Source organism: Festucalex cinctus, chromosome 10 (assembly GCF_051991245.1).
Source record: "Festucalex cinctus isolate MCC-2025b chromosome 10, RoL_Fcin_1.0, whole genome shotgun sequence".
Classification (NCBI taxonomy): Eukaryota; Metazoa; Chordata; class Actinopteri; order Syngnathiformes; family Syngnathidae; genus Festucalex; species Festucalex cinctus.
This window is the reverse complement of record NC_135420.1, coordinates 11218261-11235887: the sequence shown is the minus strand read 5'-3', so window position 1 is coordinate 11235887 and position 17627 is coordinate 11218261. Positions and strand designations below refer to the sequence as shown.

Sequence of the window (17627 nt, the reverse complement as noted above, 5' to 3'; positions counted from 1 at the left end):
CACTATTCGGTATATTCCTTGTTCTAAGGAAAGATTCAAAGTCCTCTTCTGCTGACATTGAGTCTGCACTGGAAGCAAGTTGAACAGTGGTCTACCGTTCGCCGCCACAAGCTAGCTCTCCTAGTTCCCGCTCGCAGGTGATGTTTCTCGTCCGGACGAGAAAGTTTCTTGTCCGGACGAGAAACTTTTCTTGTCCGGACGAGAAACTTTTCTTGTCCGGACGAGAAACTTTTCTTGTCCGGACGAGAAACTTTCTCGTCCGGACGAGAAAGTTTCTCGTCCGGACGAGAAACATTTATTTTATTTTTTTTCTCCCATGTCACTTTAGGGGCTCCGTATGTTTGTTTTGATTTGTGTTTGAAATTGCCTTTTTGTTTTTATGATTTTTGATTTGCTGATTTTTGTTTTTGTGTTTTAATTGAGGCTGTGTTTTTTTTTTATTCGCTGTCGTGTTCAGTTTTTTGTTTTTGCGTTTTGCACTTCAGGGCCACCATACAAATCATTTAAAATGCCCTAAAAAATGTTAAGCCTACTAACATTGACTACATTGACATGCAGTCAGTATTCGGATTAAGGTCAAAATTCCAGTTAACAGTCGGGATAACCCGTTTATATGATCTGCGTCTATATTGAAGTTTGAAGGTTTTTTTTTAAGTTTGAAGTTTATTGAACATATAAACATAACATAGAAATATATAAACATTAACAAACAGTGCATAAAAATTGAAAGAAAGAAGAAAAAACTCATAACAATCATTAGTGATGGTTTACATGTCCGAAGGGAGTAGGAAGAAGTTAAAAACTTATCTAATCCTACCCCTTATTCTTTGTATCTTATTTCATTATTAATACAGTAAATTAATACGTTACAATAAAAGAAAATGTGTAATGATACTCATGTAGACAATTTCACTTTAACATACGTACAATTGTTAGTAGCGTATGTGCATGAATTTCTTAGGCGTACACAATAATAATAATAATACATCATCGTACTTGCATATACAATTTTCATTACACTCACAAATATATATGACCAAATATTCAGGTTTAAAAAAGGGTAACCCAGGAATAAGAGCATGTATTTATTTTTCCATTTTTGTTCATATTTTGGATTTTTGCCATTTTTTTTCTTTAGTACTTGACCCCAATTTCCCCCCATTTGTCATGGAAAAAGTATATTGAATGTTTATCAGCATTTTTTTAGTTTTTTTTTTTTTTTGTATGTGCGAGGGGCGGTATTAATCAATGGGTACTCAGAGTGTGGTTGCGGGCCGCCAGTTGCCCATCCCTGTGTTAGTGTGTGAATGTCCCAACTTCTCTGCATATGTCACAAGTCAGCGTGAATTGAATGTCCGCCTTGGGTGACAATAAAGTGTGATATTTTGGTTTCATTTCTTCCGTCAAAAGTGTTACCAGTCACTGAAAGACCTTTTGCCTCTCTATTCTACAATGGACACTGAAAGCAGAAGGACGTAGCTGGTTTGACAACATAACGGTGCATCCAAACATCACCTAAACTCGTGTGTCTACCCTCGAACACTTTGCTTTGTTATATGGCAATAAAGAACACCCATCTATCATGTTACCTTGTCCTTTCTAGTGTGGCCAGATATGAACTAATACGTGCACCAGCCCCCTGGAGGATAACCTATCCCCAGGGGACATACAAGGGAGTGTGTGGAGGTGGCGGCGAGCTGTTGGAGCTGTTCTGGGTGTGGTGAGGAGGGGGGGCCTGGGGTGTGCAGGCAGCAGTTGGTGTGCAGAGACCAGAGGCTCAGATTAGCTAGTTAAGAGCTTCTCTCTCCTATCCTCCATCTGCCAGGGACTGGGGTTGTGATTTGAGCTCCAGCAGAGCAAAGCAGGGAGGAGATCGAAGGAGGGGTAGGGGGGGATATCAGGAAGAGACTGAAAAGAGAGAGTGGAAGAACAGGGAGAAAGTGAGGAAAAGTAGGAAATTTTGTACTAAAAGGCAGGATGCAGAATTTGAGCTTCCCAAGAAGACGATTTAAAACAGTGTCAAGAGACACCCAAGGGCTCCGTATATAAAATAAATAAATAAATATTTGTATGTAAAGTTCACAGTAGTAATAACTAGGGATAAATTATGTAAGCCATTTGTATATATTCGTTGGACACAAAGTTTTGTGCTTGTGCGTTTCTGTATGAAAAATTTCACTTTCTCAAAGGGTCTTAAAAAGGTAGAGAAACATTGATTTTAATGTGTCAATACATTTCCTTGTCTTTAAAGGGGAAGCCAGCCCATAATTTTCTTTACAATATGGATCTCCACTACTCTAAACGCGGCATTCTGATAAATATTGAGTTTGTGGAATATCAGTTAAACAGGAAAACACACCCGTTTTTGTCCGTCTCTGTTTTGTCACTTGCTGTCGACTGCAAATAACATCACAGCTGCTTAATAACTAATCACAGATCAGCTACAGAAGACAGGTGAGCCTTGATGGGTCATTACCTGAGCCCTGAGCAATTGTGATGTCATTTTCAGTCGAGGAGTGGCAAGATGGCCGCCCCCTGAGAGGGATAAAAACGGGTGGATTTTGCTTCATAACTCCTATCCCACAAATGTAATATACTGTGTATTGACTAGTGTCACTGCATAGAACATGTAAAGATTTTTTATTTTTGGTTGACTGCCTCATTTAGGATCCATGTATTCACCAAGAAATTAATGAAAATATCGGCTTGCATCATAACGTCACAATTTGACGAGTACCGTTTAACGAGGACCACAAAACATTGAATGGGCTACTTTACGAGTCAGCCAACTTACCACCGTTTATGACTATGAATAAGTAAAAATAATAGAGTAAATGAATTTACCCCAACTAAAGTCTTCTTTGTTTGTAAATATTTCCAGAACGTCAACCAAGGCACATGTGACTGGGATGCAGCTTTACAGCACTTCACTCCTCCCTCTGATCCTCCCCCTGAAACCCCCACAATGCACCACCCACCTCCCTTTCCCTTTCACTCTCCTCTCCCTCATTCTGTCAGCTTCTCACCCGTGCAGATCCTGCCTGGGAGAAGCTCTCCGCCTCCTCGGCCGCGTGCTTTCGGGAGGCACCGAGAACGAGACTGCGTGTCACTTGAGGTGACCCAGAAATGATAACGCCAGATGAACCCTGGATGGGTGCTATGATAACCACTGAGCCTTACAGCAGAGAGCAGGCAGGCATCCAGGTCGGTTCTGTGTCTGAGGTATAGCCCGGTTGAACCGAGCCCGCTGCACAGATACCCACTGTGAGATGCTATCACGCTCAGGAGCCACATTCTCCATGCACATTACAGCAGACACTGAAATGATGAGATCTCAGTGCCCCTGCATTATTGATGAGCTACGTAGCAGGCATACGGAGCAAAGTGACTGAATAACAGCATGGCACGTGTTCATTTATGTAAGCAGAAGAGGTGTAATTAATTGTCACCCTTTGCTCACAGCCCAAGTGTTCACCCAGACAATATTCTATTCACTCCTTGTCAATTGAAATCACTGCACCCACACCTCCTGCAAGTGTGATCCTGCCTGCAGGATGGCTCCCTGTGTCATGTTAACAGTTCAATTCAGGTGCAAGTTAAAGGTCTGTGCTATTTTATGACCGTTGTGAGCATCCCTTTATGGTCGTGTTTTTTTTTTTTTTTTGTTTTTTTTTAACATTACCCAGCCGTTTGGGGGGCATGAATATTCATAGGCAAAAGCAAAGGGACATTTGAGGAATTATTGTCTCGTTTGTGGCCAGGTACAATGAAACCACTTGAAAACAATATTCAGGAAACACAAAGGTCTGACATTATTAAAATGACGAATGTTTTACCTTCTTTTCCCTTTTATTCATTAGATACGTTTGAGGCCAAAAAGGTTTAGAATGAACCACTGAGCATATGTCAGCAACATTATTCAAGGCGAGAGGAAATAATATAAAGATTAATGCAATACATTCTTTAAATTTATCGTTGAAAAGAAAAGTGGACTTTTGTCATAGGCCTGCTTGTGCTTTTGATTAATTTGTGGATGTTACAGTAAATTTTAAAGTAGCTTTTGTTGCATGCGTAATTATATAATCAATATAAACTATATGTAGCGTATTTTTAATTGTCATACCTGCAAGTGGAGCTTCTTATTAAAACACTGAAGCGCCATTTTGTGATTTAAATAGATTTAAATCTTCGTACGAATGCTTATTGCTCACCATAAGGCGGTAACCGATACAGGATGGTGTTATTTAGCCCTTTTTAATTCGTGGCGACATCAGCCATCAGAAGCTCCACTCGTGCAAAGAAGGCCATTGGCTCGCCGTTTGCAGCGCAATGGTGTGTGCGCCGTGTTGTGTCTTGTGCATGCCGGAGGAATATTTAAATGACTTGCCTTTTAATTGAGGCTGGATGTGGAGCCGCGGCTCACAAACGTGGAACAGCCCCCATCTACCGGCAGGCAGGCAGTCAACCTCCCTCTCCTCTCCTCTCTCTCCTTCCTCTCTTCTCCTGTCCTACGCTGGAGCTCGCAGTCCGAGCTGGAGCGTCTCCAATTCGCGCGGCCATCGAACCAGCACATCCTCAGGTAAGAATCTGACTCCGGCCAAGTGTCTTCTTGGAAGAAAGACGGGAAGGCTAATGCTAAGCTTAATGACAACTAACTGACAAATCCGCCTTAAAAGGCACTTATTTTGTTGTATTTATTTTTATTTATTTTTTAACTGCTCCTCTTCTATTTATTATGACGTTTGTTTTGAAAGTACCTCCTCAGGTGCACATAGGCTATGAGGTAATTTCAAAACAAAATATATAATGCATTATGAACATTTGTATGGCAACAAAAAATAATAATGCTTTTGCACCAATTTATCAAATGTATTTGGAATTTTAAAATGTTCCAATAAATTGAAATATTTGTTGTTTAACATCAGTTGAAATAAGCTTAATGTCTCGATTTTAACAATTAATTTTGAAAAAAAATCTATGTCTAGAAAGGAAAAAAAATAAAATCATAAGATGAGTATCTCACAATTTAGGCTTAAAGGCACTTAAACGGGCATTTCTGTGAAATGGAGAAAGGGGGAAAAGAAAAGGAGCGTGTTTACTAGCAGGGAATATCACAATCATTCATGCAAATCTACAAACGACACCAGTCCCTATAGTGTGCTGCTCGCTGCGTGCTCACTGACGCATCGCTAAATCCTTCTCCGTCAACTCAAATGTTACCGCTGGAGGCTACGGGTCAACACTATTCTCCTTTTTATTGACATTTCAACTCATCAAAAATGTCTCCATAAAATCCTCGTATATACATGACTTCAACTTGTTTCTTTTTTGTAGGGAATTAAAAAAAAACAAAAAAACAAAACAGTCGTGCACGGGGCCTTTGTCAGTGCAAGTAATATTTATTTATTTATTTATTTATTTATTTATTTATTTATTTATTTATTTATTTATTTATTTATTTATTAAGCGAACGAGACAACAGTGTGCAAATAAACGTTCAATTCAGGTCCAAAAGCAGTTCAAGCCTCCATTGGGCCTCCAATTAAAGGCTAAGCAACGTGATGATGGCGGGAGTGCATGTCTAGTGCAACATATCTTCAAATGAAATTAAAAAAATATATAGGTGACCTGAAGGCAGTACTCGTTTTATATAGACCCCCCCCCCCCATCCTTATTTTTATTTTACATTTTATGGCGTGGCCACGTTAGAGCATTTTGTGGCACCTTATTTGGCTGCATGCACATGCATGCTACACGAACATATTATTCACTATAAAACTTATAGTCTCAGTCTTATTTTCATAATAATTTGCGTTACCTATTTTCCACCATCCCTTAAAGCTGCCACATACCTAATCTCAATGGCGCCTGCTTGATACGGATCATATAAATTGAGAATAAACGAAATTACTGAAAAGAGGTGATAACTGGCTGTTTTTTCCCCCGCCCACCGTTACCACTATAGCCTGTTTTTCCATTTCTGCCGTAGGTACAACACAACACTCGCCTGGTCTGTTATATGTGGAAAATGTCACTCTACTCAATTCTCGTGGCTTTAATTAAGTCTCACTGAAAGTAAACAAAGGTGCTTCATGCATGGGCCTATCACCGAGGAAGAGAGAAATGAATGTAATGTAATTACAACAGATAATCGAGGTAGAGGTACTAAATAAAGTGTTATAAGAAAATTAAACTGGGAAAAAAAAGCAAGATATTTAACGTGTGTTTAGGATCCAGCAGTGCCTTACTTCTAATGAATTAATAGAATCAGGCCCCGCCCACTACACGTGCACACACTGAAGCGACCAAACACTTGACTGGACCGCATCAGATTAACAAATTATTTTTTATCGTGGGGATAATAATGATGATGATGATGTATCAAACTTTGGGAAATCATATAGGCCTTAATAACCTTATAAATTCAAGAATTTACATTTTAGAATTTAGACAATTGATGTGACGAAACAAGCTTAACAGCGACACGGTGACTAAAAATGATGTAAATATGTTTATGTATAAGTGAAGCAGTGTGTTTAAGCAAACTATGGGGAAAGAAAGACTCTTCTTTGTTGGGCAATAGGAATGAATGACGAGGGAGAGCGAGAGAGGTAGACAAAAAAAGAGAGAGAGAGGGGAGAGAGAGTGAGATGGGGAACTCCTCCTACCAAATTATTCAGACTGGGCAGGCTTTGCTCTCTTCACAAATAGGACACGGTGCTCAAATGCAGGCAGTTCCAATCTGACCTCCAAATACCAAGGAGCCTTGACTGGGAACTTTGAAAGTGGAAAAAAAAAGAGAGAAAAGAAGCTAACCGAAGCTTGTGTCATTATTTTTGGCCACACTGCAGCCACCTCCCCCCTCTCCTTCCCCCCCTTGGACTATACCTTTTTTTTTTTTTTTTTTTTTTTTTTTTGTCAATCTGGACGACAGACATTCTGGAAAGAAGGAACAAGCTTGTGCACTTCGTCGTCCCACCCATGCCGCTGCTGTTGTAGTTTTCCCCCCATTTTTTTTCTACTTTTGTGCTTCCAGTTGCCTTTGCACGCAGTGGGCCGCGGGAGGTGATCTGACTCTCTGCATTTTGGATGCGCTGAGCCGAGCCAGCACCGCACCAGTCGGCGTCCACGGTATATGGAAGTGGTGGGCTGCAAGGCAGAAGCAGCCGCTCGCACGTTGCGCCCAGGACCGGGAGCCATGCTTTTCCACGGGATCTCCGGGGACCACATCCAAGGGATCATGGAGGAGATGGAGAGAAGGTCCAAATCGGAGTCTCGCCTGGCCAAAAGCATGCAGATCAACGGCAGAGAGACGGTGAGGCCTTTAAATTCAATTGCAAGGGAATATACATTATTTCCGAAGGGGACTATTCCAGTTCTTAAAAAAAAAAAAAAAAAAGAAAAAACAGCAATTTCTATTTCAAACTCTGATAATGGATGTCTAACAGCCTGTAACAACTAAAAGTACTTACAATTTTCAACATCACAGAACTAACCTAAATTATTATAACATTTGAGCATAATAGATATAAAAAACAAGACAAATCAAACAAACAAACATGACACAATTGGCTTATTATTATTATTATTATTATTATTATTATTATTATTATTATTATTATTATTATTATTATTATTATTTTCTAAATTAAATTAACCAAGCAATATAACGGTACTTGTTATTATTGTTTACATGACAACACTTGCGAATTTACATTGCATTGTAAATGATGCACATAAAAATAAATTATGCAAATGCAGTTTGGAGAAAACATGGCAGATTTTTGTGCACAACAGAAAATAATTGGTTTGGACTCAAATGTGAACATTTTGCTCGTGTTGTCTCAGCAATGCATGCACATTTAGTATAGAAAAAATATATATAAAATACTTACAGAAAAATAATAATAAAATGTTATTGCCAATATGGCAAAAGATTTTCCTGACGGTGTATTGCTGTGTCCAGACCATGCCCTCCATGAGCCCGGAGAAGCCCGCCCTGTGCGCCGGCTGCGGGGGCAAGATCTCGGACAGATACTACCTCCTGGCCGTGGACAAGCAGTGGCACCTGCGCTGTCTCAAATGCTGTGAATGTAAACTAGCGCTGGAGTCGGAGCTAACGTGTTTCGCCAAGGATGGCAGCATCTACTGCAAAGAGGATTACTACAGGTAAAGGTGTACACGAACGACGTCGTGGATAAATGTAGGCAACATGAGCGTTGTTAAGACCAACATTTTTTTCGACAATAAAAGACTTTTTGCTTTTCATATATGGGCCTTTAATGTGTTAAAATAATAATTGATGAGATCAACCTTTACCTTGAGTGAAAAACAAATTCATAGACAGTCAAATTCGTGTGCTTATTATTATAGGACAGAAATAAAATGTATAGGCCGAATTCACTTACTGTCAATGCAAATATGTAGCCTGTCTCTTTAAATCGCCATCTTTTTGTGTGCTAAATGTCGCCTACGTTGGGAAGCTAGCAGTGATGGTGGGACGGCTTAAATAAGCTCACTTTTAATGAGAAGAAACGATAAATATTGTTCATAATATACACACCCAAGTAGAGACTATTTAACTGTGACACAATGTTGGTTTAAAAAAACCAAAACAAAAACCTAGTGTTAACGAGGTTGTTACATGTTAGCCCATGCTAATGCCAAGTCACCATCTCGAATGCTACAATTAGAAATACTATTTAAATTACTCGAACGCCCTTTCTACTATTTAACAAAGCCATTTTTTAAATAACAACTCTATAGTGAGACTAATTAGCAACACCCAACGCGTATATGTTTATATGTGTGCTCCCAGGAGTGTGTTTTTGACGATGCGTCTGTTCCAGAAGGTTCTCGGTGCAGAGGTGCGCGCGCTGCCACCTGGGCATTTCCGCCTCGGAGATGGTGATGCGCGCGCGAGACTCCGTGTACCACCTGAGCTGCTTCACGTGCACTTCGTGCAACAAGACCCTCACCACGGGCGACCACTTCGGCATGAAGGACAGCCTGGTCTACTGCCGCCTCCACTTCGAGAGCTTGGTGCAGGGCGCCGACTACCACCCCCAGCTCAACTTCGCCGAGCTGGCGGCCAAGGGCGGCGGCCTCGGCCTCCCCTACTTCAACGGCACCGGTACGGCTCAGAAGGGCCGGCCGAGGAAGAGGAAGAGCCCGGCCATGGGCTTGGACTTACCGAGCTATAACACAGGTGAGACTCCCTCACGCGATAAAGCAAGAAAAACAACGATGATAACAACAACAACAACAACAACAACAATAATAATAATAATAATAATAATAATAATAATAATAATAATAAGAGGGCAAAACCAACCTCCCAAAAATAGCTTCTTAAAAGTTTTCACTTTCCGATTTTCACAAACACAACATGACAAAACTTGATCAAGATCTCACTCGTAGAAAACATAAATTCATGAACTCAGTGTTTCACAACCTTTATCAATCTCAGCATATATATATATATATATTTATTTTTATTTTTTTTACAAAAGCTATGTTATTTTATTTTTTTATTTTTTTTAGGAAAACCTTACAAAAAGTCCCAAAAAAATGAACACATAGGTTAAAAGCGATGCAGTTCTTAACAATATATGTATTTAGTGAATTTTTACAATTTTCTGTAACACACTTTGGAAAAAATAGTGTGCAAAAACAACTTTCCAAAAATAGCTACATTTTTATATTCCCTTGCACAATCTCCCTTTTGGGCAAAACAAGTGAATGAATTGAAGTGTTTCTCAACCTATATTGCACATTTTTACGTGAAAAATAAACACCACTACAAAATAAGAAAAATCACAAAAAGTGGATACATTATTGTTTATTGACATATGATGAAAGAGCAGTTAATTGTTCTTCTTGTCACTCTATAACATTAGCATCTGCTTCAGACCTATTAAGCAAAATTGGTTATCTTTAGTTACATGCATAAAAAAAAATACATATAGATTCATATTTGTTTTTACATTTGTGATGGAAAAAACCCCCCCACAAGAAAACATGACCAAAATGTAACTGTTATGGGGTGGAGAGTTAACACCAGTGTTTGTTCCTTTGTTGAATTCTTTCTTTTTTGTTGTTTGTATTGTTTTCTTTTAATTAAGTCGAGGTACACATTAATTAGCATAATATCTCATGGTACACCACCTTATGTTTCACAAAAAGTGGATACTCGGGTGAATTGCCATCTACTGGAATTACATTTAATTGGTTTGGTTTCATTTACTGAACATAATGCAATACAAAATGTAAAATAAACGTGAAAAAGAAAACAAAAGTTAAAAAGGAAAATAATTATTAGTAAAATCAGAATTTACATGTTCAAACAGAGTAGGAAGAAGTACAATAACTTATGTAATTGTTCTCCATGTCACTATATGTCACTGGAATAGAAAACAACCACACAAAGATAGCTTTCTAAAAGTTTTCATGTCCCCAATTTTTCCAAACACAGTCTGGACAAAATAAGTTTAGTGGTTCCAAACCATTATTGAACCAAAGCACATTTTTACAGTAAAAGAAAAGCGCAAAACAAAAAGTGATTGTATTTAATTGCTATGTGGTGGAAGAGCATTTATTTATTCTGCCTGTCATGTCACTGGCTTATAGACAAACAAAGATATCATATTTGTTGTTACGAAATCATTTTCGGACGATTAAGTGGAATTGCACAACTGAACGAGATGATGGGTTTAAAATTTAATTTATGTAAGGGTTGCATGTCTGGATGAAATGCATCTGCCCTGAGGCTTAACGATGACCTTAGTCGCTAATTTATTAATTTACTGTCATCCGTTAATTTTCACATCCATCACATGTGTATATATGACTGTGCAAGTTTAGTCAAAAATGTTTTGTACCACACGTTTTGACGGGTTTTTTTGTGTCTGCTTTTAGTAAGTTAGTGTTTGAACGAAAAATATTTTTAATTAAAAAAAAAAAAGAAAAAAAAGAAAGAAAGAAAAAGAAAAGAAAAAAAAGAAAGAAAAAACTCCAGTCCCTCATGCTGGGAGTCGCTGGACCCTGCAGCGTCCCAATTTTTCGTGTCTGTCCGCGAATTAGTACGCGCTTGATAAGCGAGTCATTGTGCGGCTGTGTTCGCGATGAATGGGGGGAGGAAGAAGGGTAATCTGCGCGTTAATTGTTCTGGCTTAATTGGAAGCGACGTTGGAATCCCGGGCCTCCAGCGCTGCGGCCAGGCCAGGCCAGGCCGCTCTTCTCAGGCCACTGCGTCAACTGCATACCATAAAACACGATTGCCGTTCCTTTATTCCCTTATGCAAATGCAGGCTTTTCTCATGGAACAGTAGGATGGGATGGAGTTTCAATTATGACAAAAAATGCATTGTTTTTGCTACCTAAATAATATTGTCTTGATTATGCATAATTTTTTATTATTATTTTAAAAGCTATTATCATCGATAAATAATGAAATGGGATTGTTAAATATGAGCTAAAAAGGGAGCGATTAAATCATTTTGAATGTGTACAAACCTCCGACACCCTTTTCATTGTAGTCTCCCCAAAATGTTGTTGTTAATATCCGTCACTCATGCGCACATCTAAAACCTCACATTTGCTACAAATAGGATCCGATTCCGCTGTTGTTTTGATGTTATTTGTCTCAAGTGAGCCTTTTCGTGCTTGTTTTGAACACGCCGAGCTCGCTGAGTGAGTCTACTGAGTATTGTTATTGCACACCTCTCCATGAGGTTAGGTCTTCTTTGGATACAGAGACCCCTAGTGGGTACTTGTTATAAAACAATGTGCCTTACAGATGCCAATCGTCTTCATTTTAAGAGTGTGAAAAGGTGCCAAACAGAGCAATTGTGACAGGCAGAATAACATGAACCGTCACATGATGCCAAGTAGAATTGCACATGATGTCGTTTTTTTTATATTGAGCATCAATTTACAGTCAAAGCGTGTACAACTATTTTAAAAAAAGGTATGTTTGTTACAAGCATGAGGACAACAATGTCAGCTTACGTGTTATCCAGTGTAACACATGTTAACTTTATATGACAGTAGTCACAAGTGGCATTAAATAATATAGTGAGATGTGTGTTGTTGTTATGGAACCGTGTTAGCCGACCACTCATGGAATGTATGCCTTCAATACATTACAGCATCGTCTAAAAGTTCATTTATTGCAGTAGTTCTGTTTAAAAGTAAAACTTGATGCAGGGTAACCCCAAAATATATCATTCCAACATTTGAAATTTGAATATCTGAGTAATTACTTGTCCAAGGCCAGCACAATTAAATAGCTTTTATGCTGATGGCGATTTATTTATCAAATTTTCTAAAGTATATTCCAAAATATGTAGATTTTGTAACACATTTCAGAAAGACGCTGATTTCATTTTTTCCTGGATTTTTGCTGAGTATAGTCTACATGACAGTTTTCAGCATGAGGCCAAAAACAAACAAAAAGTACATTATTAGTAGGAATAGTACTAATAGTTTTCTCACGTCATTCAAATTTGAAATCAGTTGAACAATGTTTTTAGATTTAATAATAATAATAAAAATTAAAAAAAAGGAAAACAGACTATTTAAACCCGTGGAAAAATACTTTTCATTTGGCATATTCCTACCCAGTTACAATAAAAAAAAATATTTCGATTGTTTCTGATGTCACATTACCACATACATCACTTTGCGTGTGAATATGTGCAATATTGTAACTTTTTAATGACTTGAATTTATCTATCTATCTATCTATCTATCTATCTATCTATCTATCTATCTATCTATCTATCTATCTATCTATCATGTATGTCACAATTTGGGTAATTTCACATTTTTCCTACAAATCTAAGCTATTGGTCAGTCCACATTATTGGTTGTCATTTTGTCAAATTATTGACCAATCTAGTGTTGAAAATGTCTCGTGCTCTTTGATGATGCAATATTAACGGTTGAACAAAAATGCCGTTACTGATGTTGATTGTCGTGGCCGCTGCGCTCTCCCCCGGCAGGCTGCAATGAGAACGACGCGGACCACCTGGACCGGGACCAGCAGGCCTACGCGCCCACGCAGAAGACCAAGCGCATGCGGACCTCCTTCAAGCACCACCAGCTGCGGACAATGAAATCCTACTTTGCCATCAACCACAACCCGGACGCTAAGGACCTCAAGCAGCTGGCCCAGAAGACGGGTCTGACCAAAAGAGTTCTGCAGGTAAGCACGGATCCGTTTGCCTATATGATCACCCCCATGAGTGTTTCCGCACCCACTCCCCCTACTCCATGATCCCCTGCCACCATTTCACCTCCCAGACTCTCATTTCTTTTCTTCGGTTTCATTGAACCACGATGGATGTAGTCATAAGTTGGGTGTTTTGGCTGTGTAATTTTCGAGGCAGAAAGGAGTTGATCATAGTTGTCCGGCGCCTTGATCTCCCCAAATATTGTGTCAATTCATGTTGATCTGCAGCTGTATATTTTGAAAGCAATCGTCTATCCTAAAGGCAAAAAAAAGTAAAAGCCCCACTGGCATTGGTTTGCAGGTTTGGTTCCAAAACGCGAGAGCCAAATTCAGAAGGAACGTTTTACGACAGGAGAACGGAGGTGTTGATAAGGCTGATGGCACCTCACTCCCTCCGCCCTCGTCCGACAGTGGCGCCCTGACCCCCCCCTCCAGCGCGGCCACGCTAACAGACCTGACTAACCCCTCGATTACTGTAGTGACCTCCGTCACCTCTAGTTTGGACAGCCACGATTCGGGGAGCCCTTCACAAACTACCTTGACGAACCTTTTCTAAGCTAGCAGACTGCTTCTTTTTTTATTTTACTGTTATTTTTTCTGATTTATTTTTTTCTCTCACTTTTGTTTTTCAATTGACCTTTAAATCAAGCAGAGAAGGCCCCTTTGAGGAGAACGCGCAAGAGCAAGAAGAGCAGTGGCCGCATCAAATTCTTGTGTAGCATTTGACACCTCATCATGGTGGTGACAAACTTTGGGAAAGGACTTTAAAGTGGAAGTCAACTCAAATATTTTCTTTATGATATGTTGTATGTGCCTCCACTTGTCTAAACACGACATTCTGATTAATATTGCCTTTGTGGAATGTGAGTTAAGCAGAAAAATCTACCTGTTTTTAACCATCTCAGGCGGTGGCCATTTTGTAACTTGCTGTTGACTGAAAATGACATCACAGTTACTCTGGGTAACAACCAATCACAGCTCAGCTGCAGAAAACAGATGAACCGTGATTGGTTGTTACCCGAGCAGGTAACAACCAGCCAATCATGGCTCATCTTCAGAAAACAGGTGAGCCGTGATTGGTTGTTACCTGAGCAGGTAACCAACCAATCATGGCTCAGCTGCAGAGTACAGGTCAGCCGTGATTGGTCTTTGAAACTGAACTGAGCAAGCGACAACATGGCCGCCCCCTGAGATGGGTAAAAACTGGTGGATTTTGCTGCTTAATTCATATTCCACAAATGCAATATTCATCGGAATGTTGTGTTTAGGCTATTGCAGACACATTCAACATATTATCATAAAGACTTTTTGTTTTTTTGGTGGATTTCCATTTGAAGAAAATCATTGGGAAAAACAATAACATACGCAATTCTTCATTTGTACATTTGTATTGAATGATGACAAATTGAGCCCTTTTGAATTCATGCTGAATTGGTGATTTTTGCCCTGTAATTGTATGCTCCCAATTCAATTGTCGTTTCTGTTTTGAACTCATTTGGGAAGCAAACTTGTCGAATGTTCTGTATATGGGTCCAAATCCAGAAAACAGTCTTGGAATTCTCTTTTTGAATGTCTCCCATCTGTTATTGCAGTTGAATCCGACTTCATTCTAGAAAGCCCAACATATTTATTTTATTTTTTTTTGACTTGAGTCTAACAACAGTGGTAACAAAATAACACAATCGTAATGATAGCAACTGTTTCGAGTGGTTGATGGACACTGTTGGAATCAGCTGTCATGTTGGCCTGCTGGATGAATCGCAGTAAAATTGATCCCAGTCAACGCATCCGCAGATCGAGTCAATTGCACAAAAGCCCCCCCGTAAAAAAGTGCATTATTGTTTTATCATGTTGCTCAGGGTGATGTTTTCTTTTTCTTTTTTTTCCTTTTTTTTTTTTGTTAAATGGAAAAAGGAGTGTAGTATAACGATTAAGACTGGATTTGTAGAGCTGGCATTGAAAAATGACCTCAGATAGGTGCAGTTGAGTGCAGGTGGAATCCTCTTTTCTCCTGTCATTGACTTTCTAGAAAGCCACTTGCCACTGATCAGACCAAAAAAAAACAACAACAAAAAAATCCAGCATGTTTCTTCTGGCTGAAAAGAGAGAGGAAAGCGTCCTGATTTGTTCTATTGTAGAACAAAAGCGCTACTCCGACCGAGTCTACTTGATGAAGTAGATGCCTAACTCAGTTCTACTCTATGTGCCTTATGCGAGAAAAGGTTGTGAAATTCAGGATTCTGTGTGTTCTTTGTTAACTGATTCACACCCTTTGGACGCCTCACTAGTTTTGTACTGTTTTGCATCTTATTTTCAAAGATCTTTTTATGGTGTATCCTGTTTTGAAGAAGAAAAAAAAAAGAATTTGGGGGAGGGGCCGCGATGTCATAGAAAGCATTTGTGCACTCTTTCAGATATAGTTCCAAGAACCTTATATATTGATCTTCGTGTTAATAGTTGAGTACAGTAAGTGTTCTATCAAGATTGTCCATGTTTCCCTGTTTCTTGATAAAGATGGTGTATAGAAACTATTTCCCCTTAAATATTTATGGACCAAACGGTTGTTATATATCTTATTAAATTTGTGTGAATAAAAACAATACTTTGCTTTAAATGCCTTTTTTATTTGTCATTTGCCATTTTTGTGTTCTTTCTCAATGTTCCTTTGTCACATCAGCCGACGAGGGAGCATTTGGCAGTTGACTTAACCGTCGTCGTTCCTCATTGTCGCTTCCATTTTAATTTCTATTTCCTCTTTTATGATGTTTTTGACGTAATGCCCCACGGATTTGCATCCAAACCCTGCAGTCCAAAAAATTTGAAAATTTGCTTTTTAATGCATGATCATGGCTGTAGAATTTGAATCGGCAGAATGCTGCAAAGCGCATTATTTACATATGTTTAACGTGGTCAACCTAAAATGAAGTCAAAAATCAATGCAGACCCCGTAAAGCCAGGTTGCTCTGTAGTTAATATATTCTTACTCTATCATTTCTTTCAGGGAGAACAAATCTTGGGGCATTACAGCCATACATCCCGACGTTTGAAAATTCCCTAAAGTATTAACAGAAGGGGGAAACTTTGATGGCAGTTCCTCACCATTGAAGACAAAGACAATATTAGGATAAGATGATATAACATATCGAGATCAAATATTGGCTTGCAAGTGTACAGCAGTGTTGTTTGAATCCATCAAGCAAGGAGACGCCATGATGATGTATGATCTCAATGTCTGTATTGGAAAGACTCATGCAAAATATGACAATAAAATGTATTGTGATGTAGCGAAAACAAACTCAAACGACTCCACAGAAGCCACGCACGCACACCTCTCCCACTGACTCCTATATGTAAACACAGTACAGTATACATGCCATACAGTCTTTGTTTCTCCACCAAACACTTGCTGCCCCCATTACAGTATATCCAAGTTGTTCCATGTTGTCACAAGGGTCCTTTTTGCAATCCTCCTTGAAAGTGAACGAGGGCAGCAGCAGCAGGAGGATGCCCGTCAAATGTGACGCGCGCATGAAGACGACTGCGGAGTTTGCCATCTGTCTGTGGCGAGGGACGCAAGACGGCAGAAAGAAGATGATTCTCATTTTGCATGCGCCTTATTGTTGACGTTATCCTTGAGATGTATATTATTTCGTTTGAGTCAATGTGTGATTGTCCGCTGCAAAATAAAACACAAGGGGAAACAAATGTCTCGTTGAGTTCGCACACAATGTAGGAAGTGGTCATACAGCACTCTTGACATTGAGCACGCTGCAGGTGAAAACGGTCACATGACCACTTTATGTACACATGACACCAGGCGCTCGAATGTGTGACATAACATTCATTTTAGCTTTGCAGTCTGACAATGTACGGGAATATTGTAAATGTCAGCTGGGCTGAACAATTTTGAAAAACAAACTGAGATTTTTTTTCTCACACAATAATAGGATTGTGATTTAATATGCGATTTTTTTCCCCAAGGTCCTCTTCCCTTGTATATTTTAACAAAAACGAACAATAAATTAATCACTATTACCATTATACAGATATGTTTTGTTCTTGTAAGTTCGGCCTATAAAGTTACATGAATTAATATGAAAAACAGTTTATTTATTAGAATCAAAGTTATGAATGTACTAAAAACCTTGACTCGCAGTATTTTAAATATATACACCAACTTCACAAAATTGCACCAAACGAGTCAGTAAGTCAGCAAATCATAAGTCAAACCTACAACAATAATGCAAAGAAATTTGGCTTCAACTTTTCATCCTTTATGAAGCAATGATATGTAGATATTTGGACTACACTTCTGACACACTGAACTTATACGTATATACTTAAAGACACTAATATAAATAAATACATAAAATAAACAAGTAATTAAAAAAAT

General features: G+C 39.0%; 1 protein-coding gene across 3 annotated transcripts; it reads left to right on the top strand.

Moving 5' to 3' along the window:
* Nucleotides 1-4310: 4310 nt before the first annotated feature.
* Nucleotides 4311-17026, top strand: lhx9 (LIM homeobox 9). Of its 3 annotated transcripts, XM_077534655.1 has the most exons (6): nucleotides 4311-4579; nucleotides 7037-7315; nucleotides 7967-8169; nucleotides 8850-9208; nucleotides 13005-13207; nucleotides 13536-16202. In XM_077534655.1, the coding sequence occupies exons 2-6, from the start codon at nucleotides 7136-7138 to the stop codon at nucleotides 13788-13790; spliced, it is 1200 nt and encodes a 399-aa protein (XP_077390781.1). In that variant the 5' UTR covers nucleotides 4311-4579; nucleotides 7037-7135; the 3' UTR covers nucleotides 13791-16202. The 3 variants fall into 3 exon arrangements, with proteins under 3 accessions (XP_077390781.1, XP_077390783.1, XP_077390782.1); XM_077534657.1 differs by lacking the exons at nucleotides 4311-4579; nucleotides 13536-16202 and adding an exon at nucleotides 16236-17026 and having other exon boundaries at nucleotides 6226-7315; XM_077534656.1 differs by lacking the exon at nucleotides 4311-4579 and having other exon boundaries at nucleotides 6226-7315; nucleotides 8853-9208; nucleotides 13536-16203.
* The last annotated feature ends 601 nt before the right edge of the window (nucleotides 17027-17627 follow it).

Excerpts from the sequence above, each read along its gene's own strand:
- lhx9 (XM_077534655.1), top strand. The coding sequence starts at position 7,136 with ATGGAAGTGGTGGGCTGCAAGGCAGAAGCAGCCGCTCGCACGTTGCGC. Across the intron at positions 7,316-7,966 it reads AGATCAACGGCAGAGAGACG|ACCATGCCCTCCATGAGCCC; the intron begins GTGAGGCCTTTA and ends TGCTGTGTCCAG. Across the intron at positions 13,208-13,535 it reads TGACCAAAAGAGTTCTGCAG|GTTTGGTTCCAAAACGCGAG; the intron begins GTAAGCACGGAT and ends ATTGGTTTGCAG.